At 52.8% G+C, this 14,705-nt stretch overlaps 9 protein-coding genes across 9 annotated transcripts; 5 read left to right on the top strand and 4 right to left on the bottom strand.

Moving 5' to 3' along the window:
• Positions 1-3,533: 3,533 nt before the first annotated feature.
• On the top strand, positions 3,534-3,943 carry CLAFUR5_12565 (Cytochrome c oxidase subunit 6B-like protein new16; the record flags this gene model as incomplete). Its single annotated transcript, XM_047911713.1, has 2 exons — positions 3,534-3,773; positions 3,839-3,943. The coding sequence occupies 2 exons, from the start codon at positions 3,534-3,536 to the stop codon at positions 3,941-3,943; spliced, it is 345 nt and encodes a 114-aa protein (XP_047768273.1).
• Positions 3,944-4,815: 872 nt separating this feature from the next.
• Positions 4,816-5,637, top strand: CLAFUR5_12564 (Ecp51; the record flags this gene model as incomplete). Its single annotated transcript, XM_047911712.1, has 3 exons — positions 4,816-5,029; positions 5,076-5,508; positions 5,568-5,637. 3 exons carry the CDS (start codon positions 4,816-4,818, stop codon positions 5,635-5,637), a joined length of 717 nt encoding a protein of 238 aa, XP_047768272.1.
• Positions 5,638-6,942: 1,305 nt separating this feature from the next.
• Positions 6,943-7,699, top strand: CLAFUR5_12563 (uncharacterized protein; the record flags this gene model as incomplete). Its single annotated transcript, XM_047911711.1, has 2 exons — positions 6,943-7,378; positions 7,530-7,699. 2 exons carry the CDS (start codon positions 6,943-6,945, stop codon positions 7,697-7,699), a joined length of 606 nt encoding a protein of 201 aa, XP_047768275.1.
• A 40-nt stretch (positions 7,700-7,739) lies between these two features.
• CLAFUR5_12562 (uncharacterized protein) lies at positions 7,740-9,064 on the bottom strand (the record flags this gene model as incomplete). The annotated part of the gene is made up of 2 exons (XM_047911710.1): positions 7,740-8,892; positions 8,952-9,064. 2 exons carry the CDS (start codon positions 9,062-9,064, stop codon positions 7,740-7,742), a joined length of 1,266 nt encoding a protein of 421 aa, XP_047768274.1.
• Positions 9,065-9,551: 487 nt separating this feature from the next.
• Positions 9,552-10,337, bottom strand: CLAFUR5_12561 (uncharacterized protein; the record flags this gene model as incomplete). Its single annotated transcript, XM_047911709.1, has 1 exon — positions 9,552-10,337. The coding sequence occupies one exon, from the start codon at positions 10,335-10,337 to the stop codon at positions 9,552-9,554; it is 786 nt and encodes a 261-aa protein (XP_047767966.1).
• A 1,066-nt stretch (positions 10,338-11,403) lies between these two features.
• Positions 11,404-12,024, top strand: CLAFUR5_12560 (uncharacterized protein; the record flags this gene model as incomplete). Its single annotated transcript, XM_047911708.1, has 1 exon — positions 11,404-12,024. One exon carries the CDS (start codon positions 11,404-11,406, stop codon positions 12,022-12,024), a length of 621 nt encoding a protein of 206 aa, XP_047768286.1.
• A 289-nt stretch (positions 12,025-12,313) lies between these two features.
• Positions 12,314-12,973, bottom strand: CLAFUR5_12559 (uncharacterized protein; the record flags this gene model as incomplete). The annotated part of the gene is made up of 3 exons (XM_047911707.1): positions 12,314-12,537; positions 12,597-12,777; positions 12,836-12,973. 3 exons carry the CDS (start codon positions 12,971-12,973, stop codon positions 12,314-12,316), a joined length of 543 nt encoding a protein of 180 aa, XP_047767914.1.
• Positions 12,974-13,531: 558 nt separating this feature from the next.
• CLAFUR5_12558 (uncharacterized protein) lies at positions 13,532-13,835 on the bottom strand (the record flags this gene model as incomplete). The annotated part of the gene is made up of 2 exons (XM_047911706.1): positions 13,532-13,660; positions 13,719-13,835. 2 exons carry the CDS (start codon positions 13,833-13,835, stop codon positions 13,532-13,534), a joined length of 246 nt encoding a protein of 81 aa, XP_047767915.1.
• A 159-nt stretch (positions 13,836-13,994) lies between these two features.
• On the top strand, positions 13,995-14,568 carry CLAFUR5_12557 (uncharacterized protein; the record flags this gene model as incomplete). The annotated part of the gene is made up of 2 exons (XM_047911705.1): positions 13,995-14,066; positions 14,119-14,568. The coding sequence occupies 2 exons, from the start codon at positions 13,995-13,997 to the stop codon at positions 14,566-14,568; spliced, it is 522 nt and encodes a 173-aa protein (XP_047767911.1).
• Between the last annotated feature and the right edge of the window lie 137 nt (positions 14,569-14,705).

The raw sequence follows: 14,705 nt of genomic DNA, 5'->3' as shown, positions 1-14,705 counted from the left end.
AACCCTAGCTAGTTTGTCCTTGTTCCTAACAGCCTGCTGAGCTGCAGAAAGGTGTGGGCACTTGCTCATAAAATGGTCACCACCGCAGAGATGGCACGTGAGCTTGCCCTGGAAACCCTTCTTAGCAAACATGGCTGTCCCTTGATGAATCATTGATTCTTGCTTCTCCCTAAGAATTGCAAGAATGTCTTGTGGTGAGAGATTCACCTGGGCATCAATTGCATCGCGAATTGAGCCAAATGAGTCTGGCAGAGCTGCTAAGAGTTGCTGGATCTTTCTGTCCTCAGTCTTGATGTCTTGGAACTGAGGCGAGATTGAAACAGCCCTCCTTGCAATTGAGCTAAGCTCCTGCCAGGCATCATCTATAGACTGGTCTTCTGTCATCACGAAATTGGTGTATTGCTGAAGCAAACTTCTTCCAGTAGCGAGAAGTCTTCTCTTATATTTAGCTTCAGCCCATTCCCACAACTCCTTCGCATGCCGGATCTCGTATGTCATCTCTTGGTCATCTGTCGACAGACAGATGTACATCTCATACAGGGCCGTTGCATTGTGCCGTCTGTACGATGCCTTCCTTATCGCTTGATCCAAAGGAAGGGATGACTCCGATGATGCAGAGGGTGTCGCTATAGATGGGGTTACAGCGGGAATGTCCGTGATGATGTCTTCGAGGACCCAGTCAACCTGCTTTGATACCAGGTGTATTCTCATCAGCTTGAACCATGTTTCGTGGTTCTCTCTTGTCAGAAGAGGTGCTGCTCTCTTTCTTATGAACCCAGTCTCGTTCTCCATTTTTTGTAAGTTGAGGGACAGGTTGGCTGCCCTCAGGTAAAAGGATGTATTCGGTCGTACGCGATCGGATCGAAATGGGATAAACCGAACGCGAGGTTGATAGCGGAGAGGATGGCTATCCGCCGGGAAGAGGAGGAAAGTCGGTCGGTAAGGATCGTGTTGGTGCTGAGACACTGTAGCGTAACTCTCTCAGCAGAGGGGGTTTCTGAGACACTGCGGCTCTCTCAGAATGAACAGTTAGTCGATGCAAACGCGATGTCCGGAGAGCGACTCTTCTCAGTAAGCTCGCCCACTTGTCTGAGGTATTGGCACAGGCTCCCTGACTCGGAGTCTGACAGTGCCTCACTAGGCTCTTTCACGTCTTATATGCACCTACAGCGCGGCTGTAGCTTCCTATGCAATGCGGGTGCGGCCTCCAGTCTGCCTTCCTTTTGTTCTGAAGAGGAATAACTCCAATACGACTTTGTCGAGGGTGAAACACCGAGTTGCTAACTCGGGCTTATAACCTGTTAAACAGGTACGAGTTGCGCAGCAGTGGAAGACGGCGGATCACACAAAAGACGAAGAAGGACCCAATGGGATAGCGTGTATCTACATACAGTATCGCCGGTGTTGGTGTAGGTAGATGCTAGGTGTCCGGATGTTTGCCAGCCTATAGGGGCTGGCAAACCCTAGTCACGTGATCTATCACATGACACACCCACACCTACATGCTTGTCCTACGGCCTGTATGTTCTCAACAACTAATAAGGATGCTTAAGCACGAGACCGCTATACCGCCGATCGACCTATATATCTAGGGACTACGGACCTCCTACTTAGGCAAGTCGGCATAGTACCTAGTATAGAAGGTCATCGCTAGTACAGTCGTAAGGGCCCGCGAATTAGTACTAGCGTATAAGGGCATTCGACCCGGAAACGAGCCGAACTACCGGGTAAGGGACGAACAGCTAGCAACATAATAGGAGGGTAAGAAATCGTTTGTAGAGCAATTGTAGAAAGAGAGGTGGAAGAACCAGGTTGTAGGGCATAGTAGACGCCCTTAGCTAGCGGGACAACCTAAGGAATAGTCAGCCACGAAATCCGCGGTTAAGCACCCCCCGAAGCTCATCTACTACCGCCTTACGAGGGCATAGAGTAGTATAGCAACCCAACTGCGAAGCGAACACATCGGCCTCTAGGGGTACCTATTATAGAGGAAGGTTCTAGAATACACGAATACTAGCTGCCCCTACGGCTATCACTCCTAGAATATACGGCACGCACTCCTCGTCTGTCCGAGGTGGTCGCTAGGAAGGGGGGAGTGGATGGCAAAGGCGAGGAACCGGACGATTGGGGCACTTCTTAACAACGTTAAGGACCTACGGCGCATTACGAACTGGATACTAGAGAAGGGCTAGCTAGAACAGTACCGCCTAGTAGGAGCAGTGCAGGAAGAGAGGACACGGCGTAGCGCGACGAGACCGGCTGGGAGCGGGGGCTAACGGGGTAGTAACATGGACTACGTACGTTCTGAGGGAAAGCTAATCTAGACAAGGAGTAGTCGGGGGTGGGAAGGGTTTTCACCTATTCGGGTTTCCCTTTGTACATAACAATAAATATATACCTGCATAGGCCGAATAGGGTCCTAGAACAGGGGAATGACAAATCTATCTATCTAATTGTGACGTTCAGATTCTGAAAATGCCGAGAAGCATACATCGGGCAATAGGGCGAAGAGGAGTGGCGAAGTCCAGGGTTAAGTATACTTATATCTCGATGCGGCACAGCAAGATGTGCAGGCGCCAGCTCAAACATCCTTATATCTTGGCATGTCATGGGTTCGAGAAAGATCACCTTCGCGGACCTTGTTTTCACCACTTCCCACATACAAGTCCCGCAATGACATCGACTCAGTGAGACTGCGTCAAGACACTGAAGATCTACGATAAGTCAACCACAGTTGGTGTCGAGTAGCGGACATTCTTGAGCCACCGCTCACATGATTAGGGACGTCCACGCGAAATTCTGCAATGGTAAGATTCTGAGCCCAGCAAACCGGCATTGTTCAGTGCGCGTGGTGACACGCCAATCAATTTGGCTCCTCTCTGAAATCGACTGTCAGAAGAGCCAACTCTCAATAGCTCTTGGTATTTGTCGATGTGGTACTGCTCATTCTCAGGGTTGTTCCAGCGAAACAAGATCCTAAGGGCGCAGCTCATGTGAGTCTCATACGATCGTAGGCCTCGGCTGGTAAGTGGTAGGTGTGGTCATTGATAGTGACATGCATGTCTGAGATTGGGAACCGGGGTATATCTCAAAAGATTAGGAGCTCGTGGTCTTTTTGAACCGTGTAGGTGGGCGGACAGCCTCCTGCATCTGGGGGGCACAGCTGGCGGCTGCTGAAACTTGCTAATGGAGATCAGCTCAACCTGCAAGCTCGACCTGGGGTGACCAGTGAGTAGCAAGAGGGCCATTTGGAGAGACAAGAAGGTACTCTCGGCGGGAAAACATTCGTTGCGCTGTGCAACAGGAGAAGAAGACAGAGAGGGAGAAAGATGCAGTCGAGATGTTGTCGGCATCTCGGCAAAATGTTTCACCGCCCGAAACTCTGTTGCTCGAATCCATTGCATCTCCCCCAACTGTCGCGATACCAGCGTTGACAGACGAGGAAACGATCGCATCAATCGGAAGAACGTTGAACCTACGCGAAACACAGCATAGCAGGCCTCATCCATCACATCCTCGCCACATCGCCCAAGATGGGTTGGTTCTCATCATCACAATCGCAACCTGCTCCAGCAGTACCCGAGCCCTCGAACGACGGCGGCTACATTGCGCCAGATCGAACAGCGCGAGCTCAATGCTGGGAAGGGCGGGACAACTTCTTCAAATGCCTTGACAAGAACAACATCATCGATAGCGTAAGAGAAGACGAAAAGGCGAGGCAAGTGTGTATGCCGGAGTTGAGGGAGTTCGAGAAGGTTTGTCAAGGAAGCTGGGTAAGTGGGCATCGGCATGAAGATGACGGGACAAGGGGAATCGCTGGCTGATGGTGGCTGTCTAGGTCACATATTTCAAAAAGCGAAGAGTGATGGAACATCAGAGAGATCAGACTATCAAGAAGTTGAACGCGGAAGGAGCGCAGCAGATGAATATGGGCTCCAAGTGAGGAGAAATCAGTGACAGACGGACGAAGATGAAAGAGCCAGACTTGCGGAAGACGATGATACAGACAACGCCACTCTACCACTACGCTCATACGGTGTAGCACGTCGCCAGTAGACGACAAGGAATCTTTGCTGATACAAAGTCACATCGCGCTATCGCCAGGCAGCAGAGGGCCGGAACTGGCGACAAAGAAAGTGGCGACATCTTCAGCACCTTCCGGGCTCCAAGTCATGGTGTCGGGACACTCCAGTATCGGCATGCTGGACATGTTGCATGATTGCAGACCTTATCGAAAGTGATCCTTGCGGCTCTACGCTGGATACGCAGAACGATGGTCGTTCGGCTGGTCACGGGCCATGTAAAATAGATGTATAACATGAACAGATTTGTACAAAGTATCAACAGCCAGTGTTGTGTCGCAGCAATTGACCGCCACATCGCTTCGGCATGGGCCAGAACGATGATTAAGTACGACATTGATAGTGGCAACAGCGGACCACAATCCGGAAAACGTCCTGTTCACGACACAAATCTGGCCACTGAAGGAATACACAATAGCCCACTTTCACCAAAGTCGTGGAATGTCCGCTCGTGATAGTGGTGCCAAAGCTGTGAAGCGAAGAGAATTGATCTACGCTAGTACATATTGCGATGCTATTTTCCGCCATTGGACCCACAAGCAGCCTCAGCTTCCCGCATCGGAAGGACCTCGAGTACACCGCAGGGATGCACAATCCTTTAGCATTCCGCGTGCAACGTGAATCCACTACAGGCAGCGAGGGACTCAACGACAAGTGTGTTATAAGAAATGGCAGAACGCTCTATATGCCTTCAATTCACAACACAGAACCAACTCCCAAGTCAATCACTATCATGCCTTCCATCCTCCTCACCCTCGCTTCCTTGGCTGCAACAATTACTGCGCAAGCTCTATCTTCATCAGAAACCTTCGTCCTCTACCCCTACATCACCTCCGGCGAGCTCACCGGCCCATACCCCAACTCCGCCATCGACCGCGACCAACCTCTTACCGGATCCAGTGGTCGCGCCGGCGGAACTTTCACAACCGACTGCTTCAACAGATTCAGTAAGTGATTCTCTCGATCAAGGAGGACAGCCCTGACAGTCTATAGCTTTCACCGCCTACGTCGGAACCCACTGCACCGGAGACCAATGCGGCTACAACCGCTGGGAACTCAACGCTTCCTACCCTTCCGCTGGCGAGGATGGCTACACGCTGGCTAGCTACTTAGGCGGCGGACCACTGGACTCCTTCCTCATTGCCCCCAAGTCGGAGGTCGACGCCGAGGGTCGCCGCGATGTAGGCTGGACGGGCCATGTCGATGAGTGTGGTGTCGGTTTCCCGACGAGCGGACTCAAGCTGGAGGAAGGCAGTGAGGGGATTGTGCACCTGACATATGAGAATCAGGAAGATGGTACGGATGTGTTTGGGACGTTTTTTACGTGCTGGGTTGAGGGCAATGTTTATGGGCCGAAGCTGTTCTATAGGAATAGCGAGGGGACGACGCCGGAGGGGTGTGCGGAGTTGCTTTTGGTGCCGAGGTGGTGAGTTGGTTTCTTGGAGATGGAGATGTTTGGTGATGAGGGACTGACTTTGATCATAGTACTGATGATGAGAGGCTTGCTGATGCTAATGTCGTGAGTCAGTGCTACCAGGGTGGCTTGCCAGCTTGAGCTGTGAGAATGGTAGCAAAGGATGCTCGGTGGAGTATGTGTAGCAAGTAAAAGGTATTTGCTAGCACAACATAGGACGGCGAAATGATCAAGATGATGTGCAGATACTCTAACGGATCTGACCGTTCATTATACCATGACCAGCGACATGGAGCAGGACCATCGGGACAAGCGCTGCGACTCATAATGCCTATCAGAGGTCATCGATGCTTTCGAGAAGATGATCATGTCCACGAACAATGTCAGACCGCGGTTGTAGTAGCGCTGGATAGGGCTTCGAGTGCTCGCAGTGGATGTTGTTCGCAAATGCACGGCTTTGGCTCTCGGGACCGCTTCGCGTTGGTACTTGGCTAAGCATCAGCCTCCATGAGAGACGTTGGACGTACTTCTTGGTGTAAGCATGGCCGGACAAACCTTTCAGCCCCCAAACCTTATCCGACATCATCGGAATATCGGGCTCGATACTACGCCGCACTTCGCGCGATGGCTAGTAGCCTCAATTCTGAGGCAGTATACCGTGAAGATTCTACTCTCAGATCAACTCAGAAATGGAGTTGAAGTACACATGCCAAAGTTCATGCGAGCGCTCGGTACTGTTGATCACCTGCCGAAAATATGGACTGGCAGATGAGGATGATGTTGCTGTAATACCATGGTGAGCATCTTTCCCTGTCGTCGATGAAGCCTTGTCTAGGTGAAGAGGAGTCTGGTTGTAGTTCAAGTCTGGCATCATGTCGACACGAGTTGATTACGAACAACATGCCTTCCCCACAGTGTAGTATGAGCCATCGGATGAGACATCGTGCTCAAACAGCACCCTCTGTCATTTCTGGAAAGATAACCCGTCACGTGCCCGACTGCAGCACACAGAATGAAGCGTTCGAGCGAGGGCTGGTGACAAATTTGATTGCCGCCGAGCGCTTCGATCCCTATTGAAGCGCAGGCTGTCGCTTCAACGCGCTGGTGTGTAGCTTAGTAGCTCGGCCCGACCAATGCAGGCGAGGATCTAGCGCGTCAATATATGTTAGTTCCACGGACATACGTTCGTCCCGTAACCCTCTAGAAGTGAAGTCGACAAATATACCGGCGGCAACATACTTTGTCACCAGGCCTTGGAGCTTCACTTCCAAGAAGCTTCCTGAGAAAGCCCAACAATGGCCAGCATCCTTCTCTCGCCTTTCAAACACACCAGCAAGCGATAGAGCTTCTGTCGTCTGAAAGGCGACATGTTTGCTCAAAGAATTCAAATCGAGCCAAGTGTGCTCAATACCTCCACCCGCCAGAGTCACTGACATCGTAAAGACCATGTCAACAACCGTCGCCAACCTCAAGACCAGTGACACAGTCAAAATGCTACGAGCGCAGTTCATGGAGCAAAACAACTTCATTGCTTCAAACCAGTTCGAGATCTTCGTCTTTGCCTTGGACAAGAAGGACAACATCCTCCTCGCACGGGATCGAAAGAGCCACAACATTGACCTTTCCGACATTCCACGCATTGGCGGGCTTCCGTGGAGCGATACTGACGACCGCTCCATCGACTTGGCAGTCCGTAAATGCATTGTGAACCAGGTGAAATGCATCAACAAGAATGAGGACATCATGGGCCTCAAACTATTGCACATGTTCAAGGGCACCATGCCAGCACCTGATGGTGGTCAGGAGCATGTGATTGCCAGAGTCTTGGTGACATGTCGAGTCAAGGTCGCCGAAAGTGACAAGGGAGGCACCAGTTGGTTCGGTACGTTTCTAAAGGGTGAAAGGCATCGAGCAGTGTCTAAGACCATGGTGTGAATGTGGCACGTCGTGCAGCGCAAATCTCACGCGGTCCATCAGAGTCTGAGACACTGCCACGTGGTTCTCGAGTATGGCTAACACCCTTCTGTTTGTAGTTACTGGGGGCTTGTGGCCGCTCGCGGAGGATCCCAGGCGATTGATGGGAGTAGACAGGGCAGACCTTCAGTCGTGGTTGGGACAGTGGAAGGACGAGACTGCCGATTCCGTTGGTGGCGGGAATTTGAGGCCGAAGCGGTCGGACGAGCAGATTGGGATAGCGATGTAGAGGATGACAGAGTATGCTCGGCCTGTTCACGCACATTTTCTTAGTCTCTGCGTGGTGTTTGCCTACGCTCCTGCCCAAATGCTTTCAATGTCTGGCCAAACACAGACTCGAACGCTCGCTCGACCCAAACACAGTCTGCCTGGCGTTGTTGACGTTCGAGCACGCGATGCGTTTCTTCGATAAATTTCTTAGTAACGTGCTCCATGGCCCACACTAGGGCGTCCCCAGCGTCCTTGGACTGGAGCAGATGACGTATGTAGTCAATTGCTGGGTCCACGTCCGGTCGCGTGGGATGGTGTAGTGCCAGGCGAGCCATGGCGAGCGACACCTGATTTCGCTGCAACCCATTCCGCGTATGACCGAGGATGATTTGATCGAGACAGAACCGCTGAAAGCGGTCGTAGAGTGCAGGAGATGTACGCGCTTTAACGCCAGATGTGAGGGCATTAAAAATCTCGAACATGGCAGGTCGCAGTCCAATCGGCATTGCAGGACCTGGAGGTTGTTCAGTTAAAGCGGCTCGCTTCCAGTCCTTGACTTTGAAGAAGGTTTCCAAGACCTGATCTGCGCTATTCCCAGTTTCGCATGCGTTGAGTGCACTTAGCATCGAACGTACCAGGTATCCGCGCCATACGTTGTCAGGTCCGAGGAACTGTTCGGACTGTTCAATCGGCACATGTGCTCTTGCCCACTCCAGTACCAGATCGTGCAAATTCTCATAGATGGAGAAACCGGAAAGTGAGAATAGTGCGTGATTATCCACACAAGCGATGGGGTTCCATAGCCGGGTATCGCTCCAGATGTACTTTAGTGTCCGTGCTGCATACGGCGGTCCCGCCTGTCCTGCAGCTGAACATTCCTTGCGTGGCAAACTAAACAGCCTATCCTTGGCTACAATCAAGCAGACTCGTATGATTTCTGAATCTGCAGTGCCTTGCTTGATACGGCTCTCGAGCTCGGTGAAAGGATCCGCCTCACCTCGGAGCAATTGACTGTTTAGTGCGGAAGCGGACTGCGACAATGGTCCAAGTCTGTGCTCGATATGGCTTAGTATCCTCACTTTCCTCGAGATACGACTGTCCCGCTGCGAAGGCGGTATGATCTGAAACGATTCGGGTAGGAGGCAGTCATCACCTCCAGAGCTCCCATTGCTGTTCGATGCAGTGCCACCTTGACATCGGCCGTGATGTGAACTGCTGCGTGGTCTGCTATGTGATGCGTTTCCTGAGCTGCCAGTCTCTCTGGTTCCCACATTAACGCTTTAGTGGGCGCGCCATAACTGACTTGTGGCGTGCAATTCGTCCTCTGCTGAGCAAGCGCGTGGTTGCAGCCCGGCCGATCGACATGGCGAGTGTAATTGTGCATCCCGTGGCCAGTGATTTGGATGTAGCGAGTAGGTGCTACGTTAGATGGATATTGTTGATGGATGAAATTGCTCGGGATGAGAACTCGAGATGAGACGCGAGGTGGCTCCTTGAGATTGTAATGTATGAGCCGTAGTAGGCCGAATCAGCCTAGCCTGTCTATGGCCTGAGGTGTGAGACAAGACCCGATGAGGCAAGACCCGACCTGTGCCTCACTATAGCGGCATGACGTTTGCAGCGTCTGTCCGCATTGGAGTCACAAATGCCCTGGTTACCGCGATCGGGACACAGGCTAAGTCAGTACGATCCTGAATTTGACTAGGATGGTCAGTCTGCTTCGGCGACGCTTGCGACTCCAATGAGGACGGACGCTGGACGTGAGAGCAATGTCTATGCTAGTCACCTTCGCTGCATTGTGATTGTCGCAGGTACCCGATTTTCTCAATGTATATGATGACCATGTGCCTAAGCACAGCATCGAGCCTTCCTCATACCCTGTGAGGCCCTCCGTTGCTCGAGACGTTCGTCGATATGTCGAGACTCGACCCGAAGACATCCTTGTCTACCTGAGTAATCCATTCGCTGTCTTGCTCGCGCTTTTGTGATCGTAGCAACTCATGGCATCTTTGTAGGCTTCTCTTGTACGGGTCCCGCATATGCGGCACAGGATCGAAACCGCTCCCATGGCGTGCCAACAAGTCGCGCATAAGTTCGATTGTAGGGTCCGGGTCCGGGTTAGTGGGGTGATACAGTGCGAGACGGGCAATGCTAAGCTCCCATGAACCATTAAAATCACTTCGGGGTCGGATGTGGCTCTTGTTGCATAGTCCCTGGAAAGTGGAGTAAAGTTGAGGGCCTGTGTTATGATACCTCCCGGAAGATAATGCGTTCATGAGCTCTACCGCTGCAGCAAATAGACTGATCCTAGCAGCGGTACCTGACGGCCGTTGCTGTCTCCCCGCAACGCGCCATTGCACAACCTTGAAGAACATGCTGAGAGCACGATCAGCGGAGTTGTCGGTCGAGCAGACGTTGGCAGCTGTCACCATGGACCGAACAATGGACCCTCGCCAGACCTCCGGTGCATATGTCTCGTTCGTCCTAGCGAGATACCGCGCAGACGCCTCGACCCTAGCCCACTCCATGACTACGTCTTCGAGCCCCTCATACACCGCAAATACGCACAGCGAGAAGAAAGCAAGGCTATCGCCGAAGACCACTGTGCTCCAGAGATGCTCGTCTTCCCAGATGTGTTTCAGGGTCGTTGAAGCCATGGACACGGGGAGTTGCTGAATTACCTGCGGACGTCGATTCCGTGGCACCTTTCGGATCGTGTGTTCAGCCGCAACCAGGCAAACTCGGATCACTTCTGAGTCTGCGGTGCTCTGTTGAATATGCTTCTGTAGCTCGAGGGCGACATCTTTAAGCGTAACGACCGACGAGCGCTAGCCACACCATAGCGACGTGTGAGCTTGCGAACACTCGAGCTCAGGTAGTGGCGTCAGTGGAGGGAGTGGAGCTCTATCATCAGCTCCGGACGAGCGCCAAGCCCCTCTCTCATTGCTCAACGCTCAAGTTTTGATGGCACGTGAATCAAGTTTTGATGGCACGTGATTTCAGCTCCATATCTGCAACACTACGCCGCCTCGAGCACTTATCGAGCGCGCGTCGTGCAGAGCAAGGATCTTCTCTCATGCGGCTCGGTCCCGCCGTGAGGTCATATATGGAATAGCGCATAAAGGGGCCAGGGTTGCATCAATGATCACAATTCACTTCATCTCCTCTTCAACATCGAACTTGTGATATATGATTCAGGCTGTGAGCTTATGACCCTCCGCACCTGAGGCGAGAGTGATCAAGACCAGCTGGCAAGAAGTGGGATACGCTCAATCTGTGGCCGATCATCGTCAAAGCATAACAGCACGATATGAGTTCGTTTGACGGTCACCTACGCTTGAGGCCTAGCTTGTCTGCGGTGATGGCCTCAGACAACCAGCAGGCATAGCTGGGGCTCCAGAACAAGCGGCATACCACCTGGAACAGCTCGAGTACCTCTACTTGAACACCAAGAAAATCCTCTGTTTCGCTTGAAGGAGACTCATGTCTCTCCAACGCACTCGCCTGAATGCAGGCCCACGAGGAGCCGATGAGACTACCCGTAACACTAGCTCTTTCAGTGACCATGCTTGCTTCGTCTGTGTCATGGGGGCTGCGCCAGCTCTCTGAATGACCCAGAAGCCACACGTAGTGTTGTAGCAATCTTTGCTAAGCCCTGCATCAGGTACATCATCCTTCGCAACAGCTATACCATGGTTGTCCCCGCCACCAACGACGACAATCATGTCTACCCCAAGCACTAACCCAGCCGTCACCAAGCTCGACGGCTACAGCACGCCTGAAGCTGTGGCCAGTCAGCTCCAGATCCATACAGACCACTCCTACAAAACAGTCCGTGTCTTCATCTTCGCTCTCAACGCCGACAATAACGTGGCGCTCCCACTCAACAGCCGTCAGATCGCTTCACCAAACGACTTTCGTCTCGATAAGCTTCCACGGATCCTCATTTCCAAAAATGATTCTGGGTGGCATCATGCAACCCTGTGCAAACTCGTCAAGAGCAGACTCACAGGCCCAGCAATGTTTGGCGCTAAGTCTATCAAGATGAAGGACTCCAGGTTGATTCATGTCTTCGACAGGATCATGGACGACGAGTTGGAGGCTTGTGCTGTCATGGCGTGTAGGATCGCTATCGACAGTCCACGTCCGGAAGCCAACCAGGAAGTCAAGTTTGCGGTAGTTCCTGAGAGTAATCTACAGGGCTCTGCGGCAGATTCCTTGATGTATACTGACCTGAACGCAACCATGAGGTGGTATCGCTTGTGGAGGGATGTGAGGCCAACTGTGGGGCAAAATATCAGTAGGCAGTTCAGTTGGCTGTTTGGTAGGGAGGGTCGCAGGTAGGGGTTATGACGTGCAAGAAAGACTGCTGGGGATCCGAGGGAGTCTTGAGTATTGGCTAGACGTACTCAACCTTCCGTGGTATCCCATGGCGTATCAATCTCTTTGCTCTTAACGCCTTCGCGAAACTCTATCAACACAATGCGTCACATAGTCCGCCGCACGACAGAGATTGCATGGCTCTCTCAATCGCGCCCAGCACTCAACGCCCTCACCACTGCGCTTGAGAGGCATAAGATGACGCCGCTCGTGCCACATGTTTCGCATGCCACCTTGCTCCGTTCGGATGTGCTCATAGAAATTTGATCCTCCAGCGCTGGTCTGACACCTGACCGAGTCCGTCACCTGCCTGGTCCAGGACCATCTCGAACGGCACATCCCATGTCTGGTGTGCCAGCTCCTCGAGCTGATCTTCCTTCGCCCTCCAATCGTGAACCCAAGCTTGCTGAATGTTGCGTCGATTCGCCCTTCCGATATCATGAAGAGACATTCCGAAGTCGTCCGAGGTCCAGCCGTCTACAAGACCAAAGTCGTAGTATCCGAAGTCGAAGATGACTCTGGTCTGGTAGAAGTACGCCAAAGCTCTTCGCGCAGGATTCTGCAGGCGCGGGTGATGCCAGGTTGGTGCATGCGAGGATTGCCTGGCTTATGGCTCATCCAGACGACCAACTCAGTCTGTGTGATAGTGGTCTCGACGTCGATTGTAAGCTTGCCAATCTTACTCCAAATTTCTGCTGGTAGGTCGCAGAGGCTTGTCTGGAGGCTACTGGTCAGCCGTGGTTGTGGTTCTTGTGGTATTGAAGGGTGCGCTTACCCTATCGACGGCGTCACCGGTATCTGCGCCATTGCGTTCAGCTACTGTCTTGGTGGGGATCGGTGGCGGTGGGGACGGGTCGACAGTTGATGCAGCACCATGACTTCGCCTGGTGGTTGGCCTGGTGATGTTCATCATCTTTGCAGTCACCTCGTGTAGAGCGGCGTTGATGAGTGTGGTTGAAAGCTCGAAGTGCGAGAGCAAACACAGTCGCTGGCGAGATTCTAGCGCGACACGCTTTCGAAACCGCTAAAGCTTCTGCCATCACTGCAGCCTTACTCCACTTGCAAGGATCATCGAGACCCCTCGCAGCATCTCAGCAAAATCCTTCCCTTAAGAAATTGGTCCTCACAAGAAGCGCACCTCATGCAATTTGTTCGGTCCCATCCCCTTCGACGCCGGCATCTTCTCCTTCGGCCGACAAACAAGCGGCACACACCAATCCCAGTCCCTCACAACCTGCTCGAATTGCGCTACCCACTCTGGCTGGCCCGTGACCTTCACCTGTCTCAAACAACGCCTGTTCTCGACCCCGATCGCACGCAGCCATCGTCCGATCTCTGCCATGGAGGCGCCGCGGCCGAACTGCTTGATGATGTGAAGTTTCACCTTAGTCGCATAGAATACTGGCAAGAGCTCCTGGCGAAGAGCCTTGCAGGTGCGAGTTATGCCGGGCTGATGAGACGGGGGTGCACACTAGCCAACAATGTAGCTAGATCTGGCCTTCAGCGCCGCTGCTCGAGGGCAGTAGTCATCTTCAGCTTCAATTGCGTGTCCACCGATCTTGCTCCAGATTTCGGCTGGGAGGTCAAGGAGACTGCGCTTCTGTGAGATTCATCAGATGGTGCACGTAATCATCATGTGGTGTTGCGTGCCTTCATACCTTGAGACTGTTCTGACCTCCTGTTGCCACTGCTAGGCGCGATGCGTTATTCGCGTATAGCTTCAGGTTGTCGAGTAAGCCTTGCAGACTATAATCCGGAAGGTCCGGTCTCGACATCTTGACGGCGACGTGATGTGATGTTCAGCACGAGGTCAGCGGGAAGAGGTGTTTGCCTTCGCCTGTGCCAAGCCCATTTCGCGCTTGCAAGCATCCGCGCCACTTCCGCATGTGATAGCTGCAATTCCGCAAACTTTCAAACCCCCGTATCCTACCAACATGGCGCAACCACGCCGCGAGAAAGCGGACTACAAATCTCGCGATACTGGACCGACACAGTATGATTCCGAGGTAGCTCGTCCCCTTTTCGCCCATCCATTATCGCCACTGATCCAGTCTGCAGCGCAAAAGCCTCCTCGACCTCCCACCTGAGCCATGGAGCAAGATCGGTCACTTGGTCATCTCAAACAGGAAGATCCACAACACATCGGCCGTGATCCTCAAGCATCGCATCGCATCGAAACACCACGGCAGCAGCGCGTACGCCACTACAGGCCTCCCATCACGCGCGTCTGCCGAGTTGCTGCGCGAGGAGCTGCTGCCACTGTGGTTCAAGACGAAGGTCCATATAGTCATACGTCTCTCCAGTTCTGCATCGGAGATCAGTTTGATCGGACAGTGGCTTCGCGCGGTCTCTGCCGAGAGTCGTAAGTTGATCTATCCAGCTGCCGCTTCAACATGGGGCACGAGGGGACCGACAGAGCTGCGAAATCTGCTCGGGGTGGAGACACGTTTCGTGCAGGTGCCAGACAGCGGCGCAGGCGTGGGACAATACCGGATTGAATTCGTGTGAGATGAGGTAGCGGCTGTGGGTGCGGCGTTAGATACTTGGAAGAGGTTTATAAGCACTACGGCAAGTGAGACGTATGGGAGGAGAATACATCGAAGGACTGAGGGGTGAGGCCAACCAGCTGCACGGTTGTACTAGTT

The sequence above is a fragment of the Fulvia fulva genome, chromosome 11, assembly GCF_020509005.1.
Source record: "Fulvia fulva chromosome 11, complete sequence".
Taxonomy (NCBI): Eukaryota; Fungi; Ascomycota; class Dothideomycetes; order Mycosphaerellales; family Mycosphaerellaceae; genus Fulvia; species Fulvia fulva.
This window is presented reverse-complemented; position numbering and strand designations above follow the sequence as displayed.